At 38.9% G+C, this 13295-nt stretch overlaps 1 protein-coding gene across 1 annotated transcript; it reads left to right on the forward strand.

Moving 5' to 3' along the window:
* Positions 1–680: 680 nt before the first annotated feature.
* LOC149171219 (uncharacterized) lies at positions 681–2238 on the forward strand. Its single transcript, XM_089425892.1, has 2 exons — positions 681–780; positions 875–2238. The coding sequence occupies exons 1-2, from the start codon at positions 681–683 to the stop codon at positions 2236–2238; spliced, it is 1464 nt and encodes a 487-aa protein (XP_089282018.1).
* Positions 2239–13295: the final 11057 nt, after the last annotated feature.

Raw genomic sequence — 13295 nt, forward strand, 5'->3', positions numbered from 1 at the left:
TCTTAAAACGTAAACTTTTTCTAAAGTGTAAAATTTAAAATTTTGAGAAGATTTACACTTTCTATAAATTTGATCTCTCTTAGTAGTTGAATAACACACTACTAAAATATTCTAACCATAATAATTTTTTCATTTTCATTTACTTTATATAATATATATAGTAGATATTGAAATAGTTTCCTCAACATGGCCATTGGAATATTTTATTTGTTACTAATATTATTACATTAAAATGCTTGTTGTTATTAGTATATTTTTAAATACCCTTCTCCTAAGTGGAAGCATATATCAATGGGATAGGGATATGTTAATGGGATGGAATAAGATTGAATCTCTAGTTACATATGATGTTGATGATGATGATTAACATCCATTAAATCTCATATGGTCCATCTAACTTTAGAAGGTAAGAAATTACTTAGAATTTTTTATCATTTTATTTCTATGTTGGGAAAGCATTGAGAGAAGGGTAGAATTTTATTTCTATGCTTGAAAAGCATTGAGAGAAACATTCCAAGATCACCATAGTTTTGTTGATTTAAAAGTTTAGAAGATTGGTAGTATAACAAATATTTTGAAAATTAGATTGAATGTGAATATAAAATGGACAAACTAAAAGGACACCAGCCGGGGCGTCTATTTGCATGGGTAAAATGGGAAACCATAACCAAGCCTAAAAGATGGGGCGGTTGGGGCATAAAGAGACTGGCTATATTCTCAAAGGCACTGGCTGCCAAACTCGGATGATGCTTACTCACATCAGACAGTCTCAGGTCCCGGGTGGCATATGCAAAATATATTAAGCCTCAATCCGTATTAGATTGGATCTGCACAAGACATGGAAACAATCACCAAATTTCCAACATCTGGAAAGCTGTCATTGACACCATACCTCTGCTACGAGATGGAATCACATGGCGTATTAAGGAAGGGAATGCAGTACGTGTTGGGGTGGACCCATGGGTCGGATGTGGAAACACCCACAGATTACCAGCTGACCTCATCCGACATCTCCATGACAGAGGCATTACTCATATCAAACATATTGGTGATCAAGCAAACTCCTCATTCCTCCAGCAGGCTTGGTTATCCGCCAGAGCACTAGACCTGCCTAATCAGTGGATAAACGAATGGAGGGAGTATACTGCTGCTCTCACTCAAGCACAAATCAGACTTACTGAGGGACCCGATGAGATCATCTGGGCATATGCAAAACATGGTGTTTACACTCCAAAGCTGGGATATCTCAAGCTCATGGAACCTTATAAACCCCCAGACATTCAACCCACCTGGAAGGCGATCTGGAAGCTCAAGGCAGCACCTTGGACGAGACTTCTGATGTGGAATATATTATTTGACAAAATACCCACTGGCTCCAATCTCATGAAGCGGTCCTTCTATGGACCTTTTCGCTGTCACCTCTGTCATAATGCAGAAGAGAGCACTAAACACCTGTTTCTATCATGCAGCTCTACCCAATCCCTTTGGCAATCACTATCTACTCATATCCCGCTCTTGAAAGATTGGCGCGGGAATAACCTTTTGGAGGCATGGTCTAACTGGTGCCTTGAGCACACAAGAAAGGCCAAAAACCTGCCTCTGCTGGCTTGTTGGGCTATTTGGATTGCCCGCAACCAGTCTATCTTCAATCTCAAAGTGCCTCACTGGCCCTCGGTCATTCTACATACGGTCGCTGATTACAATATGTTACCTGATGAAGACCACTCCGCCCCACCGAGAATTCTTAGACCTGTTCCCATTGACAAATCAAAACCTTGGGCTTTTTTCGATGGCTCAGCTCAAGAAGATGGATGCGGGGGGGGAGCTATACTCCACCTCGATGACAGGCATTGCTACAAGCTCCAAATCAACCTAGGCAGGGGCACAAATAACTTCGCAGAATTAAGCACAGCCAAACACATAATTCATTTTGCTATCCATAATCATTGCAGACACTTACAGATATTTGGTGACTCTAAAATTGTTTGCAACTGGCTCAATAATGCATCACATTGTCATGATTTTTCTTTGAGTCATATTCTTGATGAAGCAAAGAGATTGATAACTTCATTTGAATCTTTTGTCTGTCATCACATCTACAGGGAGCAAAACACCATTGCAGATCAGCTCTCCAAAGAGGCAGCGCACAGAGTAGGTGAAGATTGGTGGATCCAAGAGGAAGTTGACGACACTTTTTATCAGTATTATCATCACCCTTTTGATGAACAGTTGGAATGATGGGCTATAAAACCAATTCACTTGCAGTTTTGTTTTTTACAGTATGTAGATAGACACTGTTTAGACAGCAGAACAGTACATCTTTTTGTTTATATTCAGCAGTATATATTGCTCTCTGCGAAGAGCCAGTCATAATTTTGAACACAGTTGACTTATTTTGGAATGCTCCCTGCGTGGAGATATCTTGTTTATACTTTCAGTAGTTATTATGAACTCGACAGGCAAGAGCCTGAATATGAATATGCTTCGGCATCTGCAAAATGTAATTTTCTTAATCTTAATGAAAATTACGACTTTTTCCCAGGGGAAAAAAAAAATGGACAAACTAAGAGAAAGTATTTTTCATCTTCAACTATGTGAATGTCCCATGGATGACAAACACTTTCATCTCATGGTGTTTTGGGAACTCACCAAAGCCCAGTTTTACTATGAAGTTCATGAGAATTTGTTCATATTTAACAATGTTCATTTTTTTCTTAACATATATATATATATATCTATCTATATATATATATATATATATATATATATATATATATATATATAGATGAGATGAGTTTTCAGTTACTTTCATAATATTTTAGTTTCTTTTTACCTTTGACTTTTTATAATCTCATAATTTCTCCCTAAATTTTGAAGTAATAATATTTTTAATATTATCCTTATTGTGTGTAAAATGATCTCCTCCTTATGACATCCTTATGGCCTTTTTATGACATCCTAACTTGAGTGGAAGGGTGAGGGTTTGGGCTAGAGTTAGAAGGAACTTTATAAAGCCTTTTGGCTTCCATGTTATTTAACTTCTTATACATAAGATACCTATTCATAGTCATGCTTTCAATTAGAAAAAATGTATGTGAGGATACGATATGAAGTATTTCCTTTAATGTTGAGATTATAAGTTTAATTTGCTTTTGGATGTGTTATATCTTCCTCTAAGACTCTTTGGAGATACTCACATTCATATAAAATAATACAAGTGACCAAGTCTCAAAGATAATTTTTTTTAAACCCGTATACAAAAATCTACTGACTTATAATAATTTTCAAAAAAAGTTTGAGAAATGATTTATATATATAGATATAGATATCAACACATACCTCTCCATTATTAATATTTTTTAAATATTACATATTAATTTTATATTAAAAATTGAATAAATTACAAATTGATATAAATTTATGTTAAGAAATTTACTGCATAACATAAATAATTACTAAGAGGAATAAATATAAAATTAACCAGCAACAACCATAAACACATAAACACAAATGTTTATCCCCAAATCTGGGGAAAAACCCAACCAACAATAGATCTATTATTGTCCTTGGCTAAAACACAACCAAGCCGGCCAACAACCTAAGCTTTCACCGCTCAACCATGGCTTGCATTACAATGAAGTCCTTCCACCCTTTTATAAGCTCCATTACATATAATACCACGGGCAGAATACTATGGGTGCACAATACCATGTGCCCCAAAACCATCACTGTTTAACCTGGTCAACTTTGACTTTATCCCGAGTCAAGTTTACCTAACAATTCCCCCCTTAAACTTGACTTGGGGTTCCTTGACTAACTCCAGCCAAACCTGCTAAGTGAGACAATCCCGCTCACTCTAGCTCTTACCCCCCTCAGAGTTTTTACTCGGGGTATTGTTAACCCGACATCCCCCCTATCACCTAGGTCTAACCTAGACTTTACCGGTGATCACCGAGGGGTACACATGCCTTACCAGGTCTTACAATAGTATGCCCATTTACATGCAATAATTTTGACTTCATTAATTTTTAATTTTTATTTATTTATTTATTTTTTTGCTGCTGCGATTCTGATCCATCCTCTCTCAATTTGATTTGCTCAAAAACTTCTATCAAACCGCTCCAACTGCGAGCCCAACGAGAACCTCATAGATTCCAGCACCGGTGGCCTCATGTAGCAAAAAATGAACAATTTTCGAAGCCGCATGAACAATTTTCTTCTACTGACCTTCTTTAAATAGCCGCATGAATCCCGAACAATTCGTCAACATGTTCCAAATCGATAAATATTGCAAATGCACTACGATCCCTGGCAGTTACGGCACTATCTTCCGCACATTCTTCCTTAGGTTCTTCCGCGTACGATTGTTCCACCATTATTTTCCAGACCCAGATTTCTAAAAAGACAACATTGATCTCATCAGGCACTATAAACCCTTGGCATCAAAGAATCCCTTTAAACCCAATATCTGGCTCTGATACCAGTTGTTAAGAAATTTACAGCATAACATAAATAATTACTGAGAGGAATAAATATAAAATTAACCAGCAACAACCATAAACACATAAACACAAATGTTTATCCGGGAAAACCCCAAATCTGGGGAAAAACCCAACCAACAATAGATCTATTATTGTCCTTGGCTAAAACACAGCCAAGCCGGCCAACAATCTGAGCTTTCACCGCTCAACCATGGCTTGCATTACAATGAAGTCCTTCCAGCCTTTTATAAGCTCCATTACATATAATACCACGAGCAGAATACTATGGGTGCACAATACCATGTGCCCCAAAACCATCACTGTTTAACCTGGTCAACTTTGACTTTATCTCGAGTCAAGTTTACCTAACAATTTATTTAAATATAAACATTGCAATATTTTATTTACTACTCACACTAAATTTTTTATTCTTATTAATATATATTTTTAAAATAATACATATTAATTAAATACAAAATGAATTACATATTTTATTTATTATATGAAACCTCTTAACACCATTATTCATTCTAAAATATAATATTTTAGGAATAAACTATATTTTCACAATACTTATTAAATTACTTGTTCGATTTTATCATTCAAATATATATTGAGTTCATGTTTTACCATGTAACATGACTGGACTTCTTTTAACAATGACATAAACATTCAGTGTGTATTTCCTATCCAAATGTTGATGCATGAATGACACAAATAAGGGAAACATGTCATGTTTTTATATGGCAGGTTTTTGTTGTGGTATGTGTTATCACCCCAAGAAACTCTCCTAGGTTGTATATCAGAGATGCTCGGGAACATTACAAACTCAACAAAATGTTGGATAAATGGTGGATGAATAAAAGAAATGTTGCATATTCAAGCCAGATAACCACTTCTACTGTGTTTGACCCCAGACATGGGTGAACACCCCCAGACTACAAGGCTTTTAACCACCAATTACTCACAGCTTTAAAGAAAATGTGATGATGGAGAACACTGATCACACCAGAGGATGTAGAGGACTCTGTGATGGCTAGCTGCAACTAGTTAAAAGGTCTGTAAATCTGTTTTCTAATACACAGACAGGATGACAGTTCTCTGGCATTAAAATAACATAAACCTGCAAACAAATTCAATGATACATGCTAAATCTTAACACAAAGGTGGGATGACAGCCCCTCTGATGCTAAACATTAACAGCACATGAATAAATGCAAAACAGGCACAGCCTTGAACAAGAAGAAGAAGTGGACAGTGAGCAATTAACAGCAAAAGAAGCTTGCATTAGCTGAAAATGAAGACCAAACGCTGCAAATTACACAGTAGTTACAGTCTCCAGAAGTTGAAGCTTGCAACAGAATAACACTCATCAACCTATTACATTCTGTCTTCTGGATATATATAGAGTCTGTTTACAAAATCTCTCTGCTAGGCTATGCGAGTAAGGATAATAATGGCTCAACAACCGTATTAATTTTTAGGTATGGGGTTCTGCTAAAATCTGGTTGTCTTTAATGGACAAATCGACCTTTCTGGATATTCTGTTGTCCTTCTCTACTCATATGGAACACTGACCGAAAGAATCCCATAATTGATAAATGTTTTAACTGCTCGAGGCAGTCCTTTTTGTCCTTCGGCCATCCTGTTTGTTAAATGTAGTTGCTAAGATATTATTATGCAGGTACATGGTAGCGAATCATTACTTTCCATCGGGAGCTCCTGACAGTCGAAGGAGTTACAAAACATGGCGGAAGCATGAGCAGAAGGCGAATAAACATCAGCCGTTAGATTAAACAATCGGACAACGGAGATCGCAAGATGAGGGCTATCGGAAGCAAAGGGGAACGGATGAATGCTAACCGTCAGATCATAGAGATCGACGGCGGGGATTGAATTATGGAAGCCATCGGGAAGAAATGTGAATGGAGGATTGGGGTGAATGAGGGCCGTCGGATCACCGCTGGGCAGATTCGACGGTCATCGCATGAGGAAGATGCGCAATGATTAAACGGCGAGAGAATGGCGGTTTTATTGGCGGGCGGTTTCCCCGCACTGCTTATCGGAAATTGGCGGTTTCCGTATGAGGGCTTGCGATGCAATAGAAATAAAACACGTGGCCCCCGAAAACCGCCGCCCCCGCGGGTTATCACGTGCGCAGGTCGCGCGCTCGGGTAATGCGTCCACCATCCAATGAACGATGGACGGTCAGGTGACAGGGAACTTCCGAGAAGTTTAACACGCGGGCAAAAGAACATTGACCATTAGATCGTGGGCGATCAATAGTAGAGATTTAGCAAACGACGAAAGGCTGTATGGGCACGATTACATGAGTTAAGTGCCTAGGGACTAAGGAAAAGGGGCTACAAGGCAGTATGGTCTTGGCGCCCGGGAGTTAAACGAAGAATAGGTTTAAACAGAGTTTAAACAGGTTAATGGGGTTTATAGGGAAATTCAACAGAAAACAGAGGTAGCAGGAGTTAAACAATTTCTGAGTTTACGCAGAAATTTTTGAGTAAAACAGGGATAACGAGGGTTATGAGAATTTAAAAAGAATGAAGGAGGAGGAGGAAACAAACTGCAGCAAGCTCCCTTTAAGCATAATGCAACATGGCAAAGCTGTCTTTGACCCCCAACTATTCAAATTTGTAGCAGAGCTAACATTGGCTCCTTCTGGGGATGAGATCCTCCCTGTGAGGTCTCAAGAACCTGCAGACCAATGCCTTCATAGAAACCAGATTTAAATATATTGCCTAGTATCCATTGGGCATGGAGTCAAACCAAGCCTACCCCTAAAAACCGAAAAAGAAACTACTTACAGTTATTAAGGCCTGAAAACTTAAAGCTTCAAAAACTGCCCATTTGCTGGGCCATCAAAATTGTTGTCTGTCATCCGGTTCATCATATATCAACAAGACCGGATTTATTTGATCCTCTACCTCAAACAGTTTAGGACATTTGACCTTGATGGGTAGATAGGGATCAAATTCCATTCCCCTTCTGTGTGTTTCCCCCCTGGATGTTCCTTATGGGAGCATTTGTGCACCTGTTGAATGACCATTGTTGCTATGTACATGTCTGTGTCTTCTTTGGCCTGCACAATAAATATAAAAGATGCACCATTGTATTCTTGTGCAGGGGACACAGAGACATTATCTGCTCCTGAATTTTTCTTTGAACAATCCTCATCCAAGGAGGAATCCCACAACTGTACACCCTCTTCCTCTGTTATCTGATAAGCTGCCCTTTCATTCTGTGTGGAGGCCATCTGAGCAAGTTTCAGAACACCAAAACTGAGGTGATCAGTCTCAGCCTTGAGAATAGAGCTATTTCCTGCCTCAGTTTTCAAGGGGCAACTGTGAGGGATTGTTATTTGAGCCGACAGAGGAGCAAAAGATGATAGGGAGCTTTCTTCTCCCTTATTGATCACCGGGATGGGAATGGTAGCAGGCGAGCTAATTTGCAGATCTACATAGCCATGTGAAGATGTGCAGACCTTAGGCTCGAATTCTTGGAGGAAGGGATCTGCTGCTGGCTGCCACTGCTGGTTAACTTGTTGTTCTGCAGCTACAACAAATTGCTGAGCAGTGCCTTTGGATATTGCTTTCTCATAAGCAGCCCTTGTTAGGAAAGGAGCACCTTCCAAAACATGGACCTCCTCCTCATGCTGCACTTCTTCCATGACTATATTCTGTAAAAGGGTCTTGACCCCTTTATCTTCATTTGTAACTTTATTTCTTTGCAAAATCTGCAAATGCTCCTGTGCTCCTTTATATGTATTTGGAGCTGGAAGAGAAATGGAACAAGGAGCTCCTGCTTCATCAAAATGCTGCTCAGCCTTTAATTTGGAAACTTCAGAGGCCAAAAATTCAATCATCCTAGCCAAATCACTATTTCAGAATCGTAGGATGATGAGGATTCTCCTCCCTGTCTTCTATTTTCATCATCACCTTCGAGACTTTCTGCAGCAATGATGTTTGCTTCTATCTCAAAGGCTGCATTTTGCATATCAGCTAAAGAAGACCATCTTCTTTCTCTTAGCAGCAGGCAGAACTGAGAATCAAAGGCATTAGAATAAGTTAGCATGGAAGAAGCAGGGGTTGGTCTTACTTCATCTGGCATTCTGCTGTACATATGATTGAATCTGATGTTAAATTTAGACAGCAGCTCATCATCTTCTCTCTACAAGTTCCCAAATTCATCATGATAAAGAGCAGATTCTTATTATCTCCCCAGTGCTTTAACAACACATCATCTAGAGCATCAATGTCTGCAATAGACCTAGGGGGTAAATTTCTAAACCAATTTCTAGCTTCCCCATCTAGGCTTTGGACAAAAACCCTCATCTAGACATCCTCTTCATTGATATCCAAGTTATCAGCATAGCTATAAAAAGCCTCGAGGTGCTCTTCAGCTGATATTCATTCTGCACTAGTAAACTTTGGCATAAACTCCTGCAGGAATGGCATTCAAAGGGGTAGGCAAGACTAAGGGTCCATACCTAGCAATAACTATTCGTTTTATCTTTGAGAGGGCTTGCTGGCCTGCCATGACTGAGGTATACGAAAGGGATACTGGTGGACCGAGTGGAATGAATCAATGAAAAGAATGACAGAAACAGTGGAATATGATAGACAACATGGAGGCTTCTTTCAACTGAGATCCGAAAGGGAACTGAATGACTGAGGAGCTGAATGAATCTCCAAAGGTGACTACTTCACTAACAGAGATACACAAAAATCCAAGGCTTACCTGATCCTGGTGCTCCTTACTGCGATACTTTCTTCTGCTTAACGATCTTCTCAGAATCAGGCATTGGTTCAGCTGATGGTTTCTAAGGATTTCTGCGAGCATGCCTCACCAACTGCGCCAGAACTACAATGTGGAGTCGCCAAATGATGGTCTTCCCCCAATGGAGTCGCCAGATAGATAATTACAACCAAAAACTTTGTTCAAACCTTGTCTATCATCAAGGCTTGAAGCTATGTCGTTTTCCTAGGAAAGGTGAGATTTGATTCTCCTCTCTCCGACAACGGCGCCAATTAATGTTATCACCCCAAGAAACTCTCCTAGGTTGTATATCAGAGATGCTCGGGAATATTACAAACTCAACGAAATGTTGGATAAATGGTGGATGAATGAAATAAATGCGGCATATTCAAGCCAGATAACCACTTCTACTGTGTTTGACCCCAGACATGGGTGAACACCCCCAGACTACAAGGCTTTTAACCACCAATTACTCACAGCTTTAAAGAAAATGTGATGATGGAGAACATTGATCACACCAGCAGATGCACAAGACTCTGTGATGGCCAGTTGCAACCAGTTAAAAGGTCTGTAAATCTGTTTTCTAATACACAGACAGGATGACATCTCTCTAGCATTAAAATAATAGAAACCTGCAAACAAATTCAATGATACATGCTAAATCTTAACACAGAGGTGGGATGACAGCCCCTCTCATGCCAAACATTAACAGCACATGAATAAATGAAAAATAGGCACAACTTGGAACAAGAAGAAGAAGTGGACAGTGAGTAATTAACAGTAAAACAAGCTTGCATTAGCTGAAAATGAAGACCAGGCGCTATAGGTTACACAGTGGTTACAGTCTCCAGAAGTTGAAGCTTACAACAGAATAACACTCATCAACCTATTACATTATGTCTTCTGGATATACATAGAGTCTGTTTACAAAATCGCTCTGCTAGGCTATGCGAATAAGGATAATAATGGCTCAACAGCCATATTAATTTTTAGGTATGGGGCTCTGCTGAAATCTGGTTGTCTTTAATGGACAAATCGGCCTTTCTGGATATTCTGCTGTCCTTCTCTGCTCAAATGGAACATTGACTGAAAGAATCCCATAACTGATAAATGTTTTAACTGCTCGAGGCAGTCCCTTTTTTCCTTCGGCCATCCTGCTTGTTAAATGTAGTTGCTGAGATATTATTGTGCAGGTACAGAGTAACAGATCATTACTTTCCATCGGGAGCTCCTGACAGTCGAAGGAGTTAAAAAACATGGCGGAAGCATGAGCAGAAGGCGAATAAACATCAGTCGTTAGATTAAACAATCGGACGGCGGAGATCGCAAGATGAGGGCTATCGAAAGCAAAGGGGAACGGATGAACATTGACCGTCGGATCACAGAGATCGACGGCGGGGATTGAATTATGGAAGCCATCGGGAAGAAATGTGAATGGAGGATCGAGGTGAATGAGGGCCATCGGATCACCGCTAGGCAGATCCTACGGTCATCGCACGAGGAAGACGCGCGATGATTAAACGGCGGGAGAATGGCGGTTTTATTGGCAGGGGGTTTCCCCGCATCGCCTATCGGAAATGGGCAATTTCCATATGAGGGCTTGCGATGCAATAGAAATAAAACACGTGGCCCTCGAAAACCGCTGCCCCTGCGGGTTATCGCGTGCGTAGGTCGCGCGCTTGGGGAATGCGTCCACTGTCCGATGAACGATGGATGGTGAGATGACAGGGAGCTTGCGAGAAGTTTAACGCACGAGCAAAAGAACATTGACCGTTAGATCGTGGGCGATCAATGGTAGAGATTTAGCAAATGACGAAAGGTTGTATGGGTGCGATTACATGAGTTAAGTGCCTGGGGACTAAGGAAAAGGGGCTACAAGGTAGTATGGTGTTGGTGCCGGGGAGTTAAACGAAGAATAGTTTTAAACAGATTAATGGGGTTTATAGGGAAATTCGACGAAAAACAGAGGTAGCAGGAGTTAAACAATTTTTGTGTTTACGCAAAAATTTTGAAGTAAAACAGGGATAATGAGGGTTATGAGAATTTAAAAAGAATGAAAGAGGAGGAGGAAACGAACTGCATCAAGCTCCTTTTAAGCATAATGCAACATAGCAAAGCTGTCTTTGACCCCATCTGTTCAAATTTGTAGCAGAGCTAACAATATGATATAACAATATGTCACCATTTTTCTTGATCTTGGTGCGGAGAAATTAATTCGCGAAAACGAACATAATATGAAGATACAAAGCTATGACAATGAAACCTGTCTTGTATAATTGACAATTAAAAGAGTTGGAATAGAATCCAATTTCCAAGTATGTCGGTCCCCCTAATTTCTAATGTCAATATGATGTCAAAAGACGATGCACAACTAATGCTATACACGCTGCAATTATTAATGATTTTGTTGAATTGTTGTTTATAGAAATGAAAATGAAGATTTTATTATTTAAATACAATTTTCGCGTGTTAAAATTTGAATAACTTGTCAAATACCCATATATATAGGGAGAGAATTATTATTTTAATTTCATGACTTTGTACACGTTACACTTTGAATTTCAGATGGCATATGGTATTAAACGTCAAATTAGTGGGAAAATAATTTTTGAAACGTCAAAGTCAAAGCGTAGCCAATATAATATAATATTCATTATTTGATATTATTGCGTCCCAATCTGATTTTAGATCCAAACTACGCAATTTCGCTATCTCGTATTTATTTTCAAATCCGATCGACTCCCAGTCTGATTTCACGATTTGAGTCGGTAATGAAAGGTTACGTCAACTCAACAATACGATATTTTGATTTATCTGGTTGCGAAAATAAGTTAATGTTTTAGTCTCTAACTGGTTACGTATAATCCATCAAATAAAACGACAAAAATATCCTACCACATCTTTTAGAAAGTCTCTCCATGAAATTACATGGAAGAGACCCCCACTTCGCCGACACTATCAAAATATTTAGTTAGGACACGCATTCGTGACCCTCTCTGAGGGTATTCTGGTGGGGGAGGTGATACTCCCACTGACACCTGCAAAAGGGTGATGACACGTATCGGAACGATTATTCTACGGATTATGGAAGGACAAGTGCAACGAAGAGAAGGAAGAAGAAGATATACTACTAGCTGGTTATTAGAGTTAGATTTTTTTATTTTTATTTTGATGGTAGAATTTGAAGAATATCTCAAAATTATATGATTTGGAAAGAAGTCAAACAATTAATTTTTTTTCTAATAGTCAGGCCGTATGAAAAAAGATAGGACATCACCACATATTCCAAAATATACAAATCACATACAACACCCAACCTGAAATTCAGACACGTTTAGAAAGTCATGAATAGAAAACATGTGCGCGGCCAAACAAAGACGACTTTTAAACGCACCGCCTAGGTGTTCGATAGCGGTTAGGTAACTTTGACACAACTAATGGTCGCCACCAGAAAAATTCAAACATGCCAAAATCGTTGGCAGGAGCCTTGGCGGTTACGAAAGAAAGCAAGTAAAACACCGCTAGCGTGTCACTGCGGACTTTCTACAGGCATTTATAACGTCTCCACAACATCAAGAACCCGAACATTCCGCACGATTGAAAAATGAAACGATTCTATATTATATTTATATTTAATTGGCTGGGAATGGAGACTCAACTCGAAATGGGGAAAGGGAAATCTTCAATGTTGTATTAATATGCGCACAACGCAATTTTGCCAAGTATGCTGAAGGGGAAATTGCACGTTGGATGTAAAAACAGAAACTTTTCAAAATTAATTTCCAATGTTTTTATTCGGTCACATGTATGATTTCATGATGAGTTATTAGTCCCTGCTTTGGCAACGCAAGGAATATAGCGATCCATAGACGTAATTTTAATTTATTTTGACTTATCAGAGCATTTAGTTTTTAGCAAATGTTTTAATGAGAATATTTTACCAAATATATTTTTAATTTTAATGGGGAGGTTTTATTGCTAGTAAGAATGTATGATTTTGTGATACAAGAATGTATGATTTTCATGATGCATAGGATAAAAGGA

Source organism: Pinus tabuliformis, chromosome 4_2 (genome assembly GCF_031772625.1).
Source record: "Pinus tabuliformis cultivar Carrire ecotype Pingquan chromosome 4_2, CPIR1, whole genome shotgun sequence".
Lineage (NCBI taxonomy): Eukaryota > Viridiplantae > Streptophyta > Pinopsida > Pinales > Pinaceae > Pinus > Pinus tabuliformis.

What these genes read in the sequence shown, in the direction of transcription:
- LOC149171219 (XM_089425892.1), top strand. Translation starts at nt 681, where the DNA reads ATGGGGCGGTTGGGGCATAAAGAGACTGGCTATATTCTCAAAGGCACT. An exon ending in CAGACAGTCTCAGGTCCCGG is followed by an intron (nt 781 to 874) that starts GTGGCATATGCA and finishes ACATCTGGAAAG; the next exon opens with CTGTCATTGACACCATACCT.